The sequence below is a fragment of the Mycteria americana genome, assembly GCF_035582795.1.
Source record: "Mycteria americana isolate JAX WOST 10 ecotype Jacksonville Zoo and Gardens chromosome W unlocalized genomic scaffold, USCA_MyAme_1.0 Scaffold_32, whole genome shotgun sequence".
In the NCBI taxonomy this organism is placed as follows: Eukaryota; Metazoa; Chordata; class Aves; order Ciconiiformes; family Ciconiidae; genus Mycteria; species Mycteria americana.
The window spans coordinates 1,604,636-1,627,664 of record NW_027445438.1 but is presented as its reverse complement, the minus strand read 5'-3'; the positions used below and the strand labels follow the sequence as shown (position 1 = coordinate 1,627,664).

The following is a 23,029-nucleotide window of genomic DNA, read 5'->3' as shown; positions in this document are numbered from 1 at the left end:
CCTCAAGTGAGTTCAAAAAAATCAGATCTGTCAGGACAGACGAAAAAAATGCCACTTCCCAACAGGCGGAATCCAGTCCAGATTTTCAGTCCTTTCTTCTTGGTTTTTTTTCCTTCCTCCCTTTCACTAATTTATCCTGAGTTAGCACATTTTGTCTTAACACCCGGACGCCTGTAGGTTTGTTCCATGGATCATTACTTGCTGATCAGGATGACTCTGAGGTCCAGGGCTTTTTTTAAGCAAGGAGGAAAAACTGAAAGAAAAAAGGACTTCTGATCTGTGCCCCAAAGTAAGGGGAGATATGTTATTGACTGATTTATACCGGCTCAGATGTTACTTGCTTTCTACTTTTTGATCACTTGCTCTTTAAGTAAAATGAGGCACAGAGTTGTTGCTGAGACGAGTGGAAACAGCATTTTGATTTGCTGGTTTAATTAAAAAAAAAAGGATTAAAGGTAAGCAATATGCCTATATATGTATAAATATTTCGACAGTCGACTATAAAAGGGAGAGATCCCTTTAAAAATCGTTTTAACTAAGCTTTGTCAAACATGCATTCATTTACAGTCATTGAGGCCACCTTGGTGCAGATCACTCTAAATGTATATCTTAATCAGTTTCCTGTAGAGTAAATAATACTATATTTAACAGACCTAACAATTGTGTGAACTAGGAACACATTAGAACTGCTTTTAGAACTATTATCTTGATCATAGTTTTAAAAGAAAGAAGACCTTTTTATTTATTTTTTTTTTAAACTTATGGGGTTTAATATGTTCCAGTAAACATTTGTATTTATAGGTTGTTGGTTTTTAATAGAAGCTGTATTGTGTCAAGGAAAATTAGGTTTCCCGCTTTCCTTAGCACCGCCCCCCCCCCCCCCCCCCCCCGATTAAGTAGAAGGGGTAATAGATAATATAGCAAAGTCAGAAAACTTCAAGGGTCTGGTTTAAAGCCACAAAATCCATGGAATGCACTGAAGAGTGAATCTGTCCTTTCTTTTTTCCCTTTTGTGCCTAGGTGGTGGTCCAGTGGGTTAGATTACAACTTGTGCTCCAACAGCTAGGCACCAGTCCTAAGTCTGTATTTCCTGAGATTTGTGTATTTAAATCACATAGTTAATTTTTTGTGGGTTTTTTCTCTTTCTTTCTTTTTCTTTTTTTTGGGCATGACTTTTTTTAAGAGCAATTGTGGATGTTGAGATACAACTAGATTCAAGATTCTCACTGTAAAAGCATCACAGCCATTGCCTCCAGTTTAACTAACTTAAAAACAAACCTGTGAAAATACTGAACTATTTTGCTCCCTCTACCTTGTCCCCTTTTTATTAGTCATTATTCTGGTAACACCCAGACAAGAAACATTCGACTTTTCCCCTTCTCACAGGAAAAGGTGGACGTGGACTGCAGGGTATAAACCTAGACATACCTGGGGGAGGAAGATAAGAAGAGTTAAATTTAAAAAAGCCCAACGGAGATAAACGAATGTCCCCACATCTCCAAAGGAAAGTTCATCGGATTTTTATTCTAGAGATCTCATCTTCAGGATGTCAGTGAACACTTCCACTGCAGGAAAAGGTGTGGATCCAAATGCAGTTGATGTTTATGACAGTGGTGATGATTGGGAAATTGGGGTTGGGAATTTAATAATTGATTTGGATGCTGATTTGGAGAAGGACAGACAGAAATTTGAGATGAATAATTCCACTAATATCACCACCACCAGCAGCAGCAACACCAGCTCCAAGGATTGTGGGGGTCTGGCTTCTAGTGGGGCTAATGCTACCTCAGCCTTAGTTGATGGCCTAAAATTTGCTTCTGTTCAGCCCTCTGCTCCCCAGGGGAGTTCCTCTCACAAAGAGACTAGCAAATCAAAAGTGAAAAGGAGCAGAACTTCTAAGGATGCTAATAAATCTCTGCCTTCTGCTGCCTTGTATGGGATTCCTGAGATCAGCAGTGCTGGCAAGAGGCAGGAAGTCCAAGGGCGCCCTGGAGAGACAACTGGCATGAATTCAGCACTGGGTCAGAATGTGAGCAGTAACCTAAACAGCAATAATAACACCACCAGGAACAACACTAGTGCCTCTTGTGGGAAAAACAAAGAGGAGAAACCAGGTAAAAACCAGGGCAGCAGAGGCTCCAAGCGGGATAAGGATGTGGGGAAATCCAGGAAAGACAAGCAGCATGACCTGCAGCAGGGCCACCCCAATGACAGTGGGGGTGGCAGCAGCCAAGCTCCCTCTGGGTACCTGTATGGCTATGGCACCAAGGGAGGTGGTGGTGGGAGCAGCAGCCCCTTCCACTGCGCCTCCTCCACCATGGGGGAGGTGAGCAAAAGTACCCTGGATTCGGGGTTATTGGGGAACTCTGTTTTGGTAAAGAAGGAAGAAGAGGAGGAGAGCCACAGGCGAACCAAGAGACTGAAAATAGAAAAGGTAGGACAAGCTTCTCTCCATCCCTTCTCTTCTGTGTCTACCTGTATCTATGATAAACTTCTCACAACTGTGTGCTTGGCACCTGTTGTTATCTCAGTTGTGTATTTGTGACATGCATCTGTTCTTCCTCTAAAAAAACCCCAAAAACCAAACCCCTTCCCTATACAGGAGACACCATGTTTTGAGTATGCTTCTTTTCCTTTTGATTTCCCCTTCCCATCCCCAGACCTGGAGAACATTTCTATTTTGCTTTGTCTGCTCCTTTTGATTGCATTCACCCAAAAGGACAAACCCTGAGATGACCCTGACTGAGCTGTTCCTGATTTTAGCAGAGAGCAGAAGTGTTGGTACCAGTGGAATGGCATGTGTTTGCAGGCTGAAGGTTTGTGTGTTTGCCTGGGATGGTGGTGGTGGTGTGTATCTCAGGCTCCACCAGCAGTAGGTCTTGGAGTTGTATGTGCTGTCCCTTTGCTACAACACTGGTGGGTATTCATGGTCATTCCTCTCCCAAAGTCTAAAGGGACCCTTTCTCCTTTGACCCCCTCTCTGGAGTTAAGATTGCATTTGGGAGAAGAGAGGCATCAACAGAGACCTGGGCTCTGTCACTCCCCTTTGCAGAGATGCCAGATGTTTATTTTACTGGGGGCTCTTGTGGTGGTACAGCAGGCCTCAGAAGCTGGTGTGGAGAATGGGGAGGAATGAGCCAGCAGACAGGTGGTGCCTCTGGTCCTCCTGAAAGGAGGAGGGGGATGCACCTTGTACTGAGATATGTGTGCAAAACAGCTTTCGAAACAGAGGGGAACAGTTTGTCCTTTGTTTGAGGGAGCTTTCTTAATCTGAGCCCCATGGGTTCTTAGATGTGAACTACTTGTTTATTGAGGGGTTGAAATGTATAAAAGAAATCGAATGAGGGTGTGTATTTTTCTTCTTTTCTATTAATGTATGAAGGATGCTCTCTGTAAGAATAAACGGTCATGTATTCTTAGGGAAGGGTGGAGGGATAACTTGGCTTTTGTTAGTGCTCGTTTAGGCAGGTTCTGGTATCAGCAGGTTTTGTTCTGTTCAAAGGGCAGAAGGTGGCTTCTTGGGGATCTGGGGGGCTAGCGTTGTCCCAGGATAGCAAGTCAGATGAATTCTACAGGTTGTTAAAGAAAGTCTACCTGAAAAGTAAAGCAAAACCACACCCCCCTCAAACGAACAATTTTAGGGTGTTTGTGACTTGATTGTCTGCTTTTACAACTTCCCTGAGCAAACGTTCAGTGATGGGAAAACTTTTGGGTTGGTGTTAACTGTACAGCATGGTTTGCAAGTACCTGGAAGGACTGAAGATCCCAGGGAAGTTATGCCTTTTTTATGACCTGTTTTTGGCTTTTATGTTTTTCAGTGATGTTGAAGGTTGTGTAATATTTAAGTAGACTTTTGAGGATTAGATTTGGGTGTTTGTCACATCAAATATTTGTTAAGAAAACTTGAAGATAATTTCAAGACCTTGTGTTTAAGACAAGGTACAGATTAAATTTCATATTGTATGCATATTATTGCTTTTAAGATAGCATATCTACAGATTAATTTGAATGAGCCTTGTGACCTTTTCTAAACACAACTGAAAGAAAACCAGATTGCTTTAATTCATAGGTTTATATTTGCACTTTGGTTTATGAAAGTTCTGTTCACTGTGAAAAGGTGTCCTAAAATCCTATCGTCTCTTTATTAACTTAGTACAGTAGACATTTACTTTTGTTGCCAATACTCTTCAAATTGCAGTTCTCTAATCTGCTTTAACTATCTAGATAAATTGCCCTAATCTGGTCTTCACAATGGTTGTGGTTAAAGAGTCAGCTATCTGATTGGATTCAGTGGCTGCCTGGAATGTGGGAGGTATTGCCATTTTGCTACCCCCTTAGCGTTTTAATCTTTCAGCTAAATGTTCACATTCAACAATTTTTTTTAGCTGGCAATCTGAACATTTTAGTATCTCAAAAGCTGTTGTCATGGCAACAGAGGTTAGAGAGTGGTGTGGTTTCTCCAGTTTTTGTGTTCTTTTCACTCTGTAGTCACACAGGAAATTGTATGAAGTAAGTAATCTTTCATGTAATGTAAATTGGATCATATATAAATTAAGAGCAAACATATATGGAGTGGTTTAGAGACAGTAGTACACTTTGTGTTGTAGTTGCTGCTCTTCTAGGAGATTTAGAGCTTGCATTTCCAATAACAGCCACTGCCCTGCTTTAATATAGGCTTCCCACATTAGTGTTGTGAAGTGTTGGCCATTTTCTGGCATAATGGTGTGCTTGCTTGCTGTCTTAATAACATTCCTTAGTGTTTCTCTTCCTAAAGAATGTTCCTTTCAGCGCTCGTTGCTGACAACGGTTGCAACTTTAAACCTATCCTGTGGTATTATTAGTGAAACTTCAGTGTTTTGTTTGCTGTTTTGGCTTTTTTCCAAATGTTTAATAATAATTGGAAATATTTCTTTTAAAGGATTTTAGATTTGTTGTGTTCTTGTTTTGACTATTTACACACTAGAATATATATGCTATACTTGCACAAACACCTTGTATTTGTAGATAAATATATAATTTTCAAGCCTGCATGTTAAAATCAATTTCCAGTTGTCTTAATGTTCATGAAAGATGTCTCATGAATTTGGATACTTTCTTCCTAGATACAAATGAGTTAATGCTGATTCAAAATCTGAAGGTTTTTGTATGTGATGTGGAATATTGCATTTGTTTACTGTTTCTGAAAGCTTGGAGCAGATTCCCAAGAATTGTAGTAATTGTTTAATTTTCACAGCATGCTTCAGGTTTTGGTCTATTTATTCTGTTTCCTTGCTGCAGAAAGTAATGTAAAATGATAAATTGGATCTTATGAAACCTAATTAAATCAATGACTGTTCTGCTGGCTCTTTTATGCAGAAACTGCAAGTATGTTGTAAAAATTACTACTCCCCTAATATGTGGATAAAGTCAAAGCATGCTGTAATTCTAAGATGTTTGAGCTATATTCATGCAGCCCATTTTGTGGTTAAGCCACCAGTGACATGTCTGAATAAGTAGCTTTGACAGGTAGGCTAACTACTCCTAAAGATTTTTGGTGTTACAACCTGTCTCCATTCCTCATCCCCACTTTTTTAGCACAGTTACTGGCTGTTTGTCAGCATGAACTCTTCATTTGCTTTAGCTATGCTTTTGTAATTTTAACAGCTGTTACATTGAAAAGTGTTCAGATTATCTAGAAAGTTTTGCTTTGTATGTGTTACAGGGAGAGTTTGGATATTCAAGCAGGCACACTTTACTCCGAAATGGGAAAGTTGTGTTTGGTGTATGCAAATCTGTGTGTTTAAATGAAAATAATACAGAAGGTCTGAACGTATCGTCAGAGCTGTAAAAAAACCAACCAAACAAAAAGTTGCCTTTTAAAAATGAATCAATAGTAATATTCAGATTGGAATTTATTTCTCTTTTATTAGTGTATTGCTTTTCATAAAGACTGCATTTCACATCTGAAAGTTGTCAAGCAAATTAACATGTTGGCTGGTATTATTTATTTTATTCTTCTTATAGCAGAAATGAGGGTGTTTTCCACTTCATCAGGAAATTCTGTGTGCATTTTACCTATTGATGTAAATCATTTAAGTACATACTTTGATTAATGATGTTATGGAGATACGCTTTTCATGTACTTTTCTAGCTGGCCTTGGCTCTGGTTTATTCACTGTGAAATAAAAGGGCAAGGAGGTCACTTACTGTAATTAAAGAACAAAGTCTATTGTTATTTGACAGCAAACTATTTTGAAAGCTACATAAGATTTGGCTGTTAAAAACACTGGTAACTATGGGTCTCTAACAATAAGAAGCTCAGTCATTGAAGAATTTATACTAGTAAATCACTTCCTGCAGGCAAACACAATAAGGGTCAGTTCTTCAAAGATCTTACTATTTAGCTAGAACCTGAATTATTCTGACAGTTCTGTCAATGTTTCCCTAAGAAGTAAAAGGAAGGAAAAAAAAACCTTTCAAAGGATAACTTTAGCAAGCTCTGATCAGTCACCTAACTGTATATGATAAAACTAAAATTTTCTATGCAGAGAGTTTTCTGCTCTTCAGAGAAGTGTTCTAGAATTGTTGTTAGGTGAAAAATTATTCTTTTAAAGATAACTTAAGTTCTGAACTGTTAGGCTATGAGATGCCTGACTGCAGCCTATGAGCTCTGGATAAAACGCCATCCAGCCTTTTTTTGAGGTCTTTTATTGAAGCTAATGACAGGTCTTGTGCCGCCCTGAGATGAATGACATTATCTCTGAGTGATCTGACAGGAAACAGGCATGGTGAAGCTGCAGGGAGGATCTGCTATACTAGCAAGAGAGTAAAGCTTGGACCCCCTGGTTGTGATCATTAACACATAATGCATTCCTGCTTCTCCTATGAAGGCCTTGGTAATTGGAAAGCTATTTCATCAACAACAACTTAAATCATAAATCTGAAATACAAAGTTTTTCTTGCATGCTAAAACTTGTGTGTTTTTTCATAAGAAATGTGTGATCTAGTTTTAAAAGGTGTTAGTTCTAGGCTCTCTAATACTAACATTTATGGGAGAGTCTGTGGCCTGCTTTCTGTTAATTCGAACACATTCTTTGGATGTTGAATGCAGTGTTCCCCTCTATTTTGTTTTTGTTATCTGTGTGATTTGCATTTGTATAAGTAGACTAAATGCTGTTTGCTTCAGTGAGAGCAGGATTTGTCCTGTGTTTGCTTTGTAAAAGAGGTGGATTAAAAAGAAAAGCAAGCAAACCCTCAGCAGTGAAAATTACATTTCCTTAGATAAAATACTGTTGAGGGTACAGTGGGAGGGCAGAACGTAATGGTACCCATTATAAACTGAAAACCTGACATGGCACAGAGCTATACAGCTCTGCCTCTGTTTCTCCCTAGTAGTACTTTGTTGACCATGTCCAGAACATCCATTTGCATGTTCTTTGCCAGCAGGCCTGACAGTTGGCTGGTCCCAGTAGCATATTTATATGTTCTCAATTTGCTGTGGTCAATATGGGGAGTTACTGGATCTCAGAACACTTGTGTATGTCCTGCTGACTTAATTTGCTACTCAGGTTATTTCAAGACCTTGATCCAGTTGAGAGAGAGACTGGAGGACATGTGTATGCATCCACTTGTTAAAATCCAAGCAGAGAGGTAGGAGAGCAGGTGATCTGAGACATCCTTGAAATGGTGTCAAGTATGAGGTTAATATTAAGCAAAATACAAAATTGCATTGTAGCACCCTTCCCCCCGAAGCCACTAAGATTACTCGTGTCCAGGAAACATGCATGGGATTAAAGGCCACAGAACATGGTCTGTAAAATACTAGACCAGAAGACTAGCCTGAGGAGAGGGCATACAGAAACGGAGCTGGGAAACACATGCCAAATGTATTTAGAATCAGACTTCCCTTCAAAATGCCCAGTGTGTCAGCAGTGTCTTGACAGACCATGCAATTTTGTTTACCTTTTGAACCATAGTATTAGTTATAATGGTCTTGTTGAAGACTTCTTTTTACTTATGGGCTGTGTTTCTCCAAGTCTTGGTGTTACTGGTACCTGTGGTATCTGAGCACGTGTCCTGGTTTTGGCTGGGATAGAGTTAATTTTCTTCCTAGTAGCTGGTATAGTGCTGTGCTTTGGATTTTAGTATGAGAATAATATTGATAACACACTGATGTTTTGGCTGTCGCTAAGCGGTGTTTATACTGGTCAAGGACTTTCCCCCCCTTCAGCTCCCCATGCTCTGCCAGGTGCCCAAGAAATGGGAGGGGGCACAGCCAGGATAGTTGATCCAAACTGACCAAAGGGCTATTCCATACCATATGATGTCATGCCCAGTATATAAACTGGGGGGAGTTGGCCGGGGGGTAGCGATCACTGCTCGGGGACTGGCTGGGCGTCGGTCGGCAGGTGGTGAGCGGTTGTATCATTTTTTTTATTTTATTTTTTTTCTTTTTCCCTCCCTTGGATTTTGTTCCTCTCTCTCTCTTGTTGTTTTCCTTCTCATTACAATTCATTATTATTATTACTATTATTTTGTTCCAATTATTAAACTGTTCTTATCTCAACCCATAAGTTTTCTTACTTTTGCTCTTCCGATTCTCTTCCCCATCCCACCCGGGGGGGAGTAAGCGAGCGGCTGCGTGGTGCTTAGCTGCCGGCTGGGGCTAAACCACGACAGTCCTTTTTGGCGCCCAACGTGGGGCACAAAGGGTTTGAGATAATACCAGATTAACCAGAGCGTATTAAGGAATTTAGATCTGTTAGTAGTTGTGGGACGTGATATTAATCCATCTGTTCCTAGCATTGGTTTACCTCATCTGCACCATGATCTTTTTTTTGCTGTACATATTAAAGATTGGTGTTGGTTTTTGCAGTTTGCTGTGCTCTGCTTTAATTGGTGATGTTTTGCCTGTGAGATTTGTTATTAGAACAGTGACCTTGGGTTTATTTTGGTATCTAAGTGCTGTACTGAAACCGTTACTGTATGTCGGGTATCATCTTATGGAGACAATTCGCAATTATACCTCTTCCTCTGAGAGGTTTTTTATGGAGGAAATGCAGAATTGTACCTTCACTACTTTCTTCTACAATGCTTCCTCCTTCATTACTGTCGTGGTTTATCCCCAGCTGGCAATTAAGCACCACACAGCCGCTTGCTCACTCCCCCTCGGTGGGATGGGGGAGAGAATCAGAAGAGCAAAAGTAAGAAAACTTGAGGGTTGAGATAAAAACAGTTTAATAGGTAAAGCAAAAGCCGCGCACGCAAGCAAAGCAAAGCAAGGAATTCATTCACTCCTTCCCATGGGCAGGCAGGTGTTCAGCCATCTCCAGGAAAGCAGGGCTCCAGCACGCGTAACGGTTACTTGGGAAGACAAACGCCATCACTCCAAATGTCCCCCCCTTCCTTCTTCTTCCCCAGCTTTATATACTGAGCATGACGTCATGTGGTATGGAATAGCCCTTTGGTCAGTTTGGATCAACTATCCTGGCTGTGTCCCCTCCCAGCTTCTTCTGCACCTGGCAGAGCATGGGAAGCTGAAAAGTCCTTGACGAGTACAGCAACAACTAAAACATCTCTGTATTATCAACACTGTTTTCAGCACAAATCCAAAACATAGCCCCATACCAGCCACTATAAAGAAAATTAACTCTATCTCAGCTGAAACCAGGACAATTACAATAACTTTTCAGTATCTTGAACATCCTTGGGTATTTAAGATACTTGTATTGGTATTGCTTGGGAATACTGTTTCGAACTTGTCCAGGGTTAGGAAGCAATTTAAGAATATCATCCAGAGATCTGCCCCAAGGCCGGATAGTTATGAGTGGCAGGGTGTGTGGGATAGCATGGGCAAATGCCTAAGTTATTGGGCACCTCCAGTGTTTTGGAACTTCACCCCTGAACAAATACAGAATCCTGAAAAATTAGTAGAATATTTGGAAAAAGTATGTCGTCACCCTGCCAATTCTAGGGAGACACAAATCACTGCAATGTGCTGGGGTCTGGCCCATGCCTACCGAGCCCTGTTCAACACTATTCAGAACCCTCAAGGATCTGGTGACAAAAAGACAGGCACTGCAGCTACAGCAGCCTCTCCTGCGACAGGCACTGCGGCTGCTCCAGCCACTCCTGCGACAGGCACTGCGGCTGCTCCAGCCCCCGCTGCAAAAGGCTCAGGACAACTCTGTTATGAGCACTGCGGTTCAGACAGAGAACCAACCCATGTCAGTATCAGTCGCCCCTATACATAAGAAGAAATCCTGGAAGCGAAAGTCAGCTCGTTTAGAAAGGGAAGGTAAAAGAGCAGGGCCATCACAGGGAGAGGAAGAGGAAGAACTCGTAAACGAGACGGAAACCACCCGATCCCTATCCCTGAGTGAGCTGCGAGATATGCGAAAAGATTTCAGCCGTCGTCCAGGGGAGCACATTGTCACCTGGCTGCTCCGATGCTGGGATAGCGGGGCCAATAGCCTGGAATTAGAGGGTAAGGAAGCCAAGCAGCTGGGATCCCTTTCTAGGGAAGGGGGCATTGACAAAGCGATTGGAAAAGGGGAACCAGCCCGCAGCCTCTGGAGGCGACTCCTGTCAGCTATAAGAGAAAGATATCCCTTCAAGGAAGATGTTGTATATCGCCCCGGGAAATGGACCACCATGGAGAGAGGTATCCAGTACCTGAGGGAATTAGCTGTGCTGGAAGTGATTTATGGTGACCTGGACGATGTGCAGTCACCCACAGATCCAGATGAGGTCCAGTGCACAAGACCTTTGTGGCGGAAATTGGTACGGAACGGACCACTGTCGTGTGCCAACTCATTGGCAATACTGACCTTGAGAGACGGAGACGGTCCAACAGTGAATGAAGCTGCTAGTAACCTCTGAGAACATGAAGAAAGTATCTCTTCCTCCTTTGTCTCAGTTGTGGAGAAACTGTCCCGGGACTTCCAACGGTTCAAAGAAGATATGTCTTACTTCCCACCTGCACAGACCAGTATCTCAGCACTTAGGAGTCAGCATCCCTCTGCTCAAGAGAGAGGATATAGAGGGTACACACCACGGGGCACCGTGTGGTTTTACTTGCGTGACCACAGAGAGGACATGAGGAAGTGGGATGGAAAACCTACCTCGACCCTAGAGGCACGGGTACGTGAGTTGCAAGGAAAAACAATCACCAAAGGCGGTTCTTCCAGGAAAATTGCTGCTCCGGTTTCCAGTGGACAGTTCCCCAGACAGAGTCAAAGGGCTGATTTTACTCCTGATTGTAATGAAGAAATTCCTGACTCATATACACAAGAAATGTGTAATGAATATTATGACCAGGATTAGGGGGGGCCCTGCCTCCAGCCAGGTGGAGGAAAGGGACAACCGGGTTTACTGGACTGTGTGGACTCAATGGCCTGGCACATCAGACCCACAGAAGTATAAAGATCTTGTAGACACCGGTGCACAGTGTACCCTGATGCCATCAAGCTATATAGGGGCAGAACCCATCTGTATTTGTGGAGTGACAGGGGGATCCCAACAGCTAACTGTATTGGAGGCCAAAGTGAGCCTAACTGGGAATGAGTGGCAAAAGCACCCCATTGTGACTGGCCCAGAGGCTGAGATGACCCCATTGTGACTAGTGCATCCTTGGCATAGACTACCTCAGGAGAGGGTATTTCAAGGACCCAAAAGGGTACCGGTGGGCTTTTGGTATAGCTGCCTTGGAGACGGAGGAAATTAAACAGCTGTCTACCTTGCCTGGTCTTTCAGAGGACCCTTCTGTTGTGGGGTTACTGAGGGTTGAAGAACAACAGGTGCCAATCGCTACCACAACAGTGCACCGGAGGCAATATCGTACCAACCGAGACTCCCTGATTCCCATCCATAAGCTGATTCGTCGACTGGAGAGCCAAGGAGTGATCAGTAAGACTCGTTCACCTTTTCACAGTCCTATATGGCCAGTGAGAAAGTCTAATGGAGAGTGGAGACTAACAGTAGACCATGGTGGCCTGAATGAAGTCACACCATTGCTGAGTGCTGCCGTGCCGGACATGCTGGAACTGCAATACGAACTGCAGTCAAAAGCAGCCAAATGGTATGCTACAAGTGATATTGCTAATGCGTTCTTCTCAATCCCTTTGGCAGCAGAGTGCAGGCCGCAGTTTGCTTTCACTTGGAGGGGCGTTCAGTACACATGGAATTGATTGCCCCAGGAATGGAAAAACAGCCCCACCATTTGCCATAGACTGATCCAGACTGCACTGGAACAGGGTGAAGCTCCACACATCTCCAGTACATTGATGACATTATTGAGTGCGGCAATACAGCAGAGGAAGTTTTTGAGAAAGGGAAGAAAATAGTCCAGATCCTCCTGAAAGCTGGTTTTGCCATAAAACAAAGTAAGGTCAAGGGACCTGCACAGGAGATCCAGTTTTTAGGAATAAGATGGCAAGATGGACGTCGTCAGATCCCAATGGATGTGATCAACAAAATGACAGCCATGTCTCCACCAACCAGCAAAAAGGAAAGACAAGCTTTCTTAGGTGTTGTGGGTTTTTGGAGAATGCATATTCCAAATTACAGTCTGATCGTAAGTCCTCTCTACCAAGTGACCTGGAAGAAGAAGAATTTCAAATGGGGCCCTGAGCAATGACAAGCCTTTGAACAAATTAAACAGGAGATAGTTCATGCAGTAGCCCTTGGGCCGGTCCGGGCAGGGCAAGACGTAAAGAATGTGCTCTACACCGCAGCCGGGGAGAATGGCCCTACCTGGAGCCTCTGGCAGAAAGCACCAGGGGAGACTTGAGGTCGACCCCTAGGGTTTTGGAGTCGGGGATACAGAGGATCTGAGGCCCACTATATACCAACTGAGAAAGAGATATTGGCAGCATATGAAGGGGTTTGAGCTGCTTCGGAAGTGGTTGGTACGGAAGCACAGCTCCTCTTGGCACCTCGACTGCTGGTGCTGGGCTGGATGTTCAAAGGGAGGGTCCCCTGTACACATCATGCAATTGATGCTACGTGGAGTAAGTGGGTCGCACTGATCACACAACGGGCTCGGATAGGAAACCCCAATCGCCCAGGAATCTTGGAAGTAATTATGGACTGGCCAGAAGGCAAAGATCTTGGAATATCACCAGAGGAGGAGGTGACGCGTGCTGAGGAGGCCCCACTGTACAATAAACTACCAGAAAATGAGAAGCAATATGCCCTGTTCACTGATGGGTCCTGTCGTATTGTAGGAAAGCATCGGAGGTGGAAGGCTGCTGTATGGAGTCCTATATGACAAGTGGTAGAAACTGCTGCAGGAGATGGTGAATCAAGCCAATTTGCAGAAGTAAAGGCCATCCAGCCGGCTTTAGACATTGCTGAACGAGAAAAGTGGCCATTGCTCTGTCTCCATACTGACTCATGGATAGTGGCAAATGCCCTGTGGGGGTGGTTACAGCAATGGAAGCAGAGCAACTGGCAGTGCAGAGGCAAACCCATCTGGGCTGCAGCACTGTGGCAAGATATTGCTGCCCGAGTAGAGAACCTGGTTGTAAAAGTACGTCACGTAGATGCTCATGTACCCAAGAGTCAGGCCACTGAGGAACATCAAAACAACCAGCAGGTGGATCAGGCTGCTAAGATTGAAGTGGCTCAGGTGGATCTGGACTGGCAACATAAGGGTGAATTATTTATAGCTAGGTGGGCCCATGACACCTCAGGCCATCAAGGAAGAGATGCAACGTATAGATGGGCTCATGATCGAGGGGTGGACTTGACCATGGACACTATTGCACAGGTTATCCATGAATGTGAAACATGCACTGTAATCAAGCAAGCCAAGCTGTTAACGCCTCTGTGGTATGGAGGGCGATGGCTGAAATAGAAATATGGGGAGGCCTGGCAGATCGATTATATCACGCTCCCACAAACCCACCAAGGCAAGCACCATGTGCTTACAATGGTGGAAGAAACCGCCGGATGGCTGGAAACGTATCCCGTGCCCCATGCCACTGCCCGGAACACTATCCTGGGCCTTGAAAAACAAGTCTTATGGCGACATGGCACCCCAGAGAGAATTGAGTCAGACAATGGGACTCATTTCCTAAACAACCTCATAGACACCTGGGCCAAAGAGCATGGCATTGAGTGGGTATATCACATCCCCTATCATGCACCAGCCTCTGGGAAAATTGAATGATACAATGGACTGTTAAAGACTACACTGAGAGCAATGGGTGGTGGGACATTCAAACATTGGGATACACATTTAGCAAAGGCCACCTGGTTAGTTAACACTAGAGGATCTGTCAATCGAGCTGGCTCTGCCCAATCAAAACTGCTATGCACTGTAGAAGGGGATAAGGTCCCTGTAGTGCACATAAAAAACATGCTGGGGAAGACAGTCTGGGTTACTCCTGCCTCGGGCAAAGGCAAGCCCATTCGTGGGATTGCTTTTGCTCAAGGACCCGGGTGCACTTGGTGGGTAATGTGAAAGGATGGGGAGCCCAAAGTCATGGACTAAATGAACTTAAACATTTTAGAAGGATGGCCCATAGACCAAGGGAATGATAGCTGTGTGTACATATATATATATCAAGAGACAGGAAAAGTGGTGGTGAGTAATTGTATTAGAAAGGGTGGAACCTGGGCATGACGTAGATGGTATAGAATAAGGGGTGGATACTGTCCTGGTTTTGGCTGGGATAGAGTTAATTTTCTTCCTAGCAGCTGGTATAGTGCTGTGCTTTGGATTTTAGTATAAGAATAATATTGATAACACGCTGATGTTTTGGTTTTTGCTAAGCGGTGTTTACATTGGTCAAGGACTTTTTCAGCTTCCCAATCCTGTGCCAGGTGCCCAAGAAATGGGAGGGGGCACAGCCGGGATAGTTGATCCAAACTGACCAAAGGGCTATTCCATACCATATGATGTCATGCCCAGTATATAAACTGGGGGGAGTTGGCCGGGGGGTAGCGATCACTGCTCGGGGACTGGCTGGGCGTCGGTCGGCGGGTGGTGAGGGGTTGTATAATTTTATTTTTTTTTTTTTCCCTCCCTTGGATTTTGTTCCTCTCTCTCTCTTGTTGTTTTCCTTCTCATTACAGTTCATTATTATTATTACTATTATTCTGTTCCAATTATTAAACTGTTTTTATCTCAACCCACGAGTTTTCTTACTTTTGCTCTTTCGATTCTCTCCCCCATCCCACCGGGGTGGAGTGAGCGAGCGGCTGCGTGGTGCTTAGCTGCCACCTGGGGCTAAACCACGACAGCACATTACAAGCATTATCAGGAATAAGGTCTCAAAATTGCTAACATTTCTGCTAACAGGAATACCACATTCACTTCTAGTTTGGATAAAGACATATAGTTATATAGTTTGGATTTCCATCACCCACCCTTGCAAAAAAGTTAGATCACTTCCATGTGTATTTAGGCAGATGTGTGTATTGACTTTGCTGAATCTTCTGTACTTCTCAGTTATACTGCTCACTTACATAGTTTGAATTTCATGTCAGCTGTATATTCCAGATTTGTTCCATGGTATACAATTGGAATTGCTGAATATAATCAAGAGTTTTAGAGTCAACCTTGCTCGGAGCTAAGATACTTCCTGTTGGACACAGAAAGATGATCCAGCAACCAGGTTATTCTTTACTTAATATGCTTAGCACTATACCAGCTTTACATTGTAGTTACGTAATGTTATAGCATACACTGGTATATCACTGCATTTCCACAAAAGGTTGGAGAGATTATCTGGCTTCTTAATTGTGCTTTATTTCTTATAATAGAAATAGACCCTTATGAATCCTTAGTGTCACACTTGTGGATCTGTGGATGCAGTAACTTAAGTTGAAGTAGGCCATAGTTTTGCTAACATCTTGTGTTAGTTTTATTAAGTTTACATGTCAAGTAGTTGTTTATTTCTTAATAATAATCAGATTAATTATATTGATCATGCTTTTTTATTTTGTTTTGTACATTCCCTGTTAGGTGAAAGATAGCAAAAAGGCAGTCCTTGAAAATTTCTGATGATGATGTAATTAAAAAATGTAAATACCTTTCTAAAATTTAGAAATTATTATTTATATTTCTTCATTCTTTTTAAAATTTGACAAACTTTACTGGTTTTTCCCCTTTTCATACTAGAATGTTTCTGCCCAATGGAGATCTTTTGTGGTGCAGTGTTTAACCAAAATGAATAATGATACAACCTATCATTTTTTTAATTTACTTAAAAATATGTTTAAAATAAGGTAATTTGATAAAGATAATGACCAGTTTTCATAGCAAGACTTGAGGGGTTTTCCATAAACTGAGAATTTAAATCACAGGAATTTTTTTTTTTTATGTTCACGACATAAAAAAACAATTTACTGCAGGCTATGAGTAGCCATTTTCGCAAATATGAAGATCAGACTATTAACTTTTCATTGTGCTGTATCCAAAGTTTCACTAAGCTCTCTCTGTTGAATTTTCTCTTTTAAATCTGACTAAATGGTCTTGGCAACTGGAACAAAGACTTTACATTGAATGAAAGGGGGTCTTTGCTCATGAGCTAGCGGGGCTCATTGACAGAGCTTTAAACTAGGCTTGAATGGGGAGTGGGATAATATCAGCCTTGGCATGTCATCCCACAGCTTGTCACGGGCAAGGTTAGAGGGACGGGGTGCTAGTGAGGGCCCTCAGCCTGTTGCTCTGAGACGTGCTGGGTACACTGCAGCACACTTGAAGTCTTATGGAGATGAGCCAGGGCTCCTGAGGTAATAGGAGCCAACAGGAAACACCAGTGAAATACCTCAAAGAAATTAAGGTGTGTTCCTCTAAGAAGGTGACACGGCCGACAGCCCAGCTGAAGTGCCTCTACACCAATGCATGCAGCATGGGCAACAAACAGGAGGAGTTGGAAGCCACCATGCTGCTAGAAAGCTACAACCTAGTTGCCATTACTGAAACTTGGTGGGACGAATCCCATGACTGGAGTGCAGCTATCGATGGCTACAGGCTGTTCAGAAAGGACAGGTGGGGAAGGAGGGGCTGAGGGGTTGCCCTCTATGCCAAGAAATGGATAGATTGTGAAGAGCTGTCTCTGAAGAATAGCCACGAGCAGGTCGAAAGCTTATGGGTAAGAATCAGAGACCGAGGCAACAAAGGGAACCTTGTGGTTGGTGTTTACTACAGGCTGCCCGATCAAGGGGAGCCTATTGAGGAAGCCTTCTTATTCCAGCTACAGGAGGCATCGTGCTCGCAGGCTCTCGTCCTGCTGGGGGATGTGAACCACCCTGACACCTGCTGGAAAAGTAGCACAGCGAGTTATAGGCAATCCAGGATACTCCTGGAGAGCGTGGAGAATAACTTCTTAAGCCAGGTAAATAGAGACCCCTACCAGATGGGATGCGATACTGGACCTGTTGGTCACCAACGCAAGTGAGCTAATTGGTGACGTCAAGATTGGAGGCAGCCTGGGCTGCAGTGATCATGCACTGGTGGAGTTCGCAGTCCTGAGGGACTGTCGTGGTTTAACCCCAGGCGGCAACCAAGCACCACACAGCCACTCGCTCACCCTCCCCCACGGTGGGATGGGGGAGAGAATCAGAAGAGAAAAAGTAAGAAAACTAATGGGTTGAGATAAGAACAGTTTAATAATTGAAATAAAATTTAAAAATAATAATAAATTGTAATTAAAAGTGAAACAAAATTCGTGGAGACTACCTTTTAAAATCCAAATCTCCCGACAGGTGAATTGGAGTTTCAGAGTGTTCCCGAAATAAAACTCAATAGCCACGGAGTTACTATTAAGCAGGCATCCTTTATTACAGTGCTGGGCAGCACTGGGGATCGCTCCACCATAAGTGCTCTGACAAACAAGCAAGATCGCAGAGGTTATATGTTGCAAAATCACACATATTCATAAGATTAATTTATATAAACACGAGATTTCTTGGAACTCATTAATATATGTAAATGTCCCTGACGCATGCATACTTAAGTCCTTAGGTGGTCGTTAGGGATCCTCTGGTGGTCGTTGGAGGAAGTCAGTAGTCTTCATCACTCTGACCGCTGACTGAACTTTGTCTTTACGCATGCTCAGTCCATTTTGTCTTGCTCATACCCTCCTTGCATATCCAAAACTAGGTGGTTCTTGTGCAGCTTCTCCTTATCAGCCCTTTCCAGGGACACAGGGCCTGAAGAATTCCTTTTTATCTATCTACATTGCAACTATCTCAGCTAACCAAGGATTTAACACAGGCAAAGCATTCTTACTCTAATGATTAGGTCAAATAAAGAATGCTCGTTAGCAATTCTACTATCTAAGCTTCCTTACTTAAGGCCAACAATACTGGCAAGCTAGGCCAAATTCTCTGCGAAAGGGAAACTAAAAGGAAACATTGAGCAACCAAGATATTTACAACATTTCTTTTTGTCTTTGGGGATTTTAGCTCTTTTCAAAAGGAAAACAACAAGAGAGAGAGAGGAACAAAACCCAGGAAAAAACAAGTAATGCAACTGCTCACCACCCACCGACCTATGCCCAGCCAAGTCCCTGAGCAGCGGTCCCTGCCCCCTGGCCAACTCCCCCCAGTTTATATACTGAGCATGATGTCATATAGTATGGAATATCCCTTTGGCCAGTTTGGACAGTCAACTGTCCTGGCTATGATCCCTCCCAGCTTCTTGTGCACCTCCTCGCTGGCTGAGTATGGGAAGCTGAGAAGTCCTTGACTTAGTATAAACAATGCCTAGTAACACCTAAAACATCAGTGTTTTATCAACATTATTATGCTAAAACGAAACCACAGCAGCTGCTAGGAAGAAAATTAACTCTATCCCAGCCAAAACCAGGACAGTATCCACCCCTTATTCTATACCATCTATGTCATGCCCAGGTTCCACCCTTTCTAATACAATTACTCACCACCACTTTTCCTGTCTCTTGATATATATATATATATATGTACACACAGCTATCATTCCCTTGGTCTATGGGCCATCCTTCTAAAATGTTTAAGTGCATTTAGTCCATGACTTTGGGCTCCATCTGTCATAACAGTCTTTCAGGGCAGGAGAGATGGTGTGCGGTGTTGGATTGTTGCATGCTGAAGTCAGTTCTGGTTCCATCACCGTTGCACTTTTCTTGGTTTCATCAAAGTTCATTCTTCATTAATCTGGGTGATTCTTACTGTAATACTGTTGATATGGTGTATAAAAATTATAGTAGTAATGATATACAGTATTACATAGCAATTAAGATCATACAGTTGGAATCATTGGCTATTCCCACCCAAAATCAAATCCCCTTGAGGTACACAGCGGACTTCCCCATACTTCCGCATTACCCACCAAGTGCACCCAGGTCCTTGAGCAAAAGCAATCCCACGAATGGGTTTTCCTTTGCCCGAGGCAGGAGTAACCCAGACTGTCTTCCCCAGCATGTTTTCTATGTGCACTACAGGGACCTTATCCCCTTCTACAGTGCGTAAAAGTTTTGATTGGGCAGGGCCAGCTCGATTGACAGATCCCCTAGTGTTAACTAACCAGGTGGCCTTTGCTAAATGTGTATCCCAATGTTTGAATGTCCCACCACCCATTGCTCTCAGTGTAGTCTTTAACAGTCCATTGTATCGTTCAATTTTCCCAGAGGCTGGTGCATGACAGGGGATGTGATACACCCACTCAATGCCATGCTCTTTGGCCCAGGTGTCTATGAGGTTGTTTCGAAAATGTGTCCCGTTGTCTTACTCAATTCTTTCTGGGGTGCCATGTCGCCATGGGACTTGCTTTTCAAGGCCCAAGATAGTGTTCCGGGCAGTGGCATGGGGTACAGGGTATGTTTCCAGCCATCCAGTGGTTGCTTCCACCATTGTAAGCACATGGCGCTTGCCTCGGCGGGTTTGTGGGAGTTTTATATAATCGATCTGCCAGGCCTCCCCATATTTCTATTTCAGCCATGGCCCTCCATACCACAGAGGCTTTAACCACTTGGCTTGTTTCATTGCAGGGCATGTTTCACATTCATGGATAACCTGTGCAATAGTGTCCATGGTCAAGTCCACCCCTCGATCGCGAGCCCATCTATATGTTGCATCTCTTCCTTGATGGCCTGAGGTGTCATGGGCCCACCTAGCTATAAGTAATTCACCCTTATGTTGCCAGTCCAGATCTACCTGAGCCACTTCAATCTTAGCAGCCTGATCCACCTGCTGGTTGCTTTGGTGTTCCTCAGTGGCCTGACTCTTGGGTACATGAGCATCTACGTGACGTACTTTTACAACCAGGTTCTCTACTCGGGCAGCAATATCTTGCCACAATGCGGCAGCCCAGATGGGTTTACCTCTGCGCTGCCAATTGTTCTGCTTCCATTGCTGCAACCACCCCCACAGGGCATTTGCCACCATCCATGAGTCAATATAGGGACAGAGCAATGGCCACTTTTCTCGTTCAGCAATGTCTAAAGCCAGCTGGATGGCCTTTACTTCTGCAAATTGGCTCGATTCACCATCTCCTTCAGCAGTTTCTACCACTTGTCGGATAGGACTCCATACAGCAGCTTTCCATCTCCAATGCTTTCCTACAATACGACAGGACCCATCAGTGAGCAGGGCATATTGCTTCTCATTTTCTGGTAGTTTATTGTACAGTGGGGCCTCCTCAGCATGCATCACCTCCTCCTCTGGTGATATTCCAAGATCTTTGCCTTCTGGCCAGTCCATAATTACTTCCAAGATTCCTGGGCGACTGGGGTTTCCTATCCGAGCCCGTTGTGTGATCAGTGCGACCCACTTACTCCACGTAGCATCAATTGCATGATATGTAGAGGGGACCCTCCCTTTGAACATCCAGCCCAGCACCGGTAGTCGAGGTGCCAAGAGGAGCTGTGCTTCCGTACCAACCACTTCCGAAGCAGCTCAAACCCCTTCATATGCTGCCAATATCTCTTTCTCAGTTGGTATATAGTGGGCCTCAGATCCTCTGTATCCCCGACTCCAAAACCCTAAGGGTCGACCTCGAGTCTCCCCTGGTGCTTTCTGCCAGAGGCTCCAGGTAGGGCTATTCTCCCTGGCTGCAGTGTAGAGCACGTTCTTTACGTCTTGCCCTGCCCAGACCGGCCCAAGGGCTACTGCATGAACTATCTCCCGTTTAATTTGTTCAAAGGCTTGTCGTTGCTCAGGGCCCCATTTGAAATCGTTCTTCTTCCGGGTCACTTGATAGAGAGGGCTTACGATCAGACTGTAATTTGGGATATGCATTCTCCAAAAACCCACAACGCTTGTGTTTCCTTTTTGCTGGTTGGTGGAGACATGGCTGTCATTTTGTTGATCACATCCATTGGGATCTGACGACGTCCATCTTGCCATTTTATTCCTAAAAACTGGATCTCCTGTGCAGGTCCCTTGACCTTACTTTGTTTTATGGCAAAACCAGCTTTCAGGAGGGTCTGGACTATTTTCTTCCCTTTCTCAAAAACTTCTTCTGCTGTATTGCCCCACACGATGATGTCATCAATGTATTGCAGATGTTGTGGAGCTTCACCCTGTTCCAGTGCAGTCTGAATCAGTCCATGGCAAATGGTGGGGCTATATTTCCACCCCTGGGGCAATAGATTCCATGTGTACTGAACACCCCTCCAAGTGAAAGCAAACTGCGGCCTGCACTCTGCTGCCAATGGGATTGAGAAGAACGCGTTAGCGATATCACTTGTGGCATACCACTTGGCTTCCTTTGACTCCAGTTCGTATTGAAGTTCCAGCATGTCCAGCACGGCAGCACTCAGGGGCGGCATGACTTCATTCAGGCCACCATGGTGTACTGTTAGTCTCCACTCACCGTTAGACTTTTGCACTGGCTATATAGGACTGTTAAAGAGTGAGTGAATCTTACTGATCACTCCTTGGCTCTCCAGTTGACGAATCAGCTTATGGATCGGAATGAGGGAGTCATGGATGGTGCGATATTGCCTCCGGTGCACCGTTGTGGTAGCAATTGGCACCTGTTGTTCTTCGACCCTCAGCAACCCCACAACAGAAGGGTCTCCGAAAGACCAGGCAAGATGGACAGCTGTTTAATTTCCCCATCTCCAAGGCAGCTATACCAAAAGCCCACCGGTACCCTTTTGGGTCCTTGAAATACCCTCTCCTCAGGTAGTCTATGCCAAGGATGCATGGAGCTTCTGGGCCAGTCACAATGGGGTGCTTTTGCCACTCATTCCCAGTTAGGCTCACTTCGGCCTCCAATACAGTCAGTTGTTGGGATCCCCCTGTCACTCCAGAAATACAGATGGGTTCTGCCCCTATATAGCTTGATGGCATTAGGGTACACTGTGCACCGGTGTCTGCTAGAGCCTTATACTCCTGTGGGTCTGATGTGCCAGGCCATCGAATCCACACAGTCCAGTAAACCTGGTTGTCCCTTTCCTCCACCTGGCTGGAGGCAGGGCCCCCCTAATCCTGGTCATAGTATTCATTACCCACTTCTTGTAAATGTGAATCAAAAGTCCCTTTATTAAGATTGGAAGTAAAATCAGCCCTTCTACTCTGTCTGGGGAACTGTCCACTGGAAACTGGAGCATCATTTTTCCTGGAAAATTGAAAAGAACCCCCTTGTGTGATTGTTTTTCCTTGCAGCTCACATACCCATTCCTCTGGGGTCTAGGTAGGTTTTCCATCCCACTTCCTCATGTCCTCTCCATGGTCACGCAGGTAAAACCATAGGGTGCCCCGTGGTGTGTACCCTTTATATCCTCTCTCCTGAGCAGAGGGATGCTTACTTCTAATGGCTGAGATACTGGTTTGTAGAGGTGGGGAGCAGGACATGTCCTCTTTGAATTGCTGGAACTCCAGGCACAGTTTCTCGGCTAGCAGGTCCGGCAGCTTCTCCACAGCTGAGATGCAGGCCCGTAGGGAGAAAGAGGGTCTTTCTACGTATTGCCAGAGTTGGCCAGCCAATTCATCCACCATTTGTTCCTCTCCATCTTTCCAGGTCATTACTGCCAATGAATTTGCATGCGATGATGGTGCGCTCTGTAGAAACTTCTGCACATGGGTTGTGTGCACTAGACTTCGTCTGGATCTT

At 44.1% G+C, this 23,029-nt stretch overlaps 1 protein-coding gene across 1 annotated transcript in view; it reads left to right on the top strand.

Moving 5' to 3' along the window:
• Positions 1–1,484: 1,484 nt before the first annotated feature.
• Positions 1,485–23,029, top strand: part of LOC142403048 (zinc finger protein 608-like) — a 175,657-nt gene continuing 154,112 nt past the window's right edge. The window contains exon 1 of the mRNA XM_075489168.1: positions 1,485–2,434. Within this exon, the coding sequence (XP_075345283.1) occupies positions 1,547–2,434 (888 nt within the window). The 5' untranslated portion in view covers positions 1,485–1,546. The remainder of the gene's footprint in view (positions 2,435–23,029) is intronic.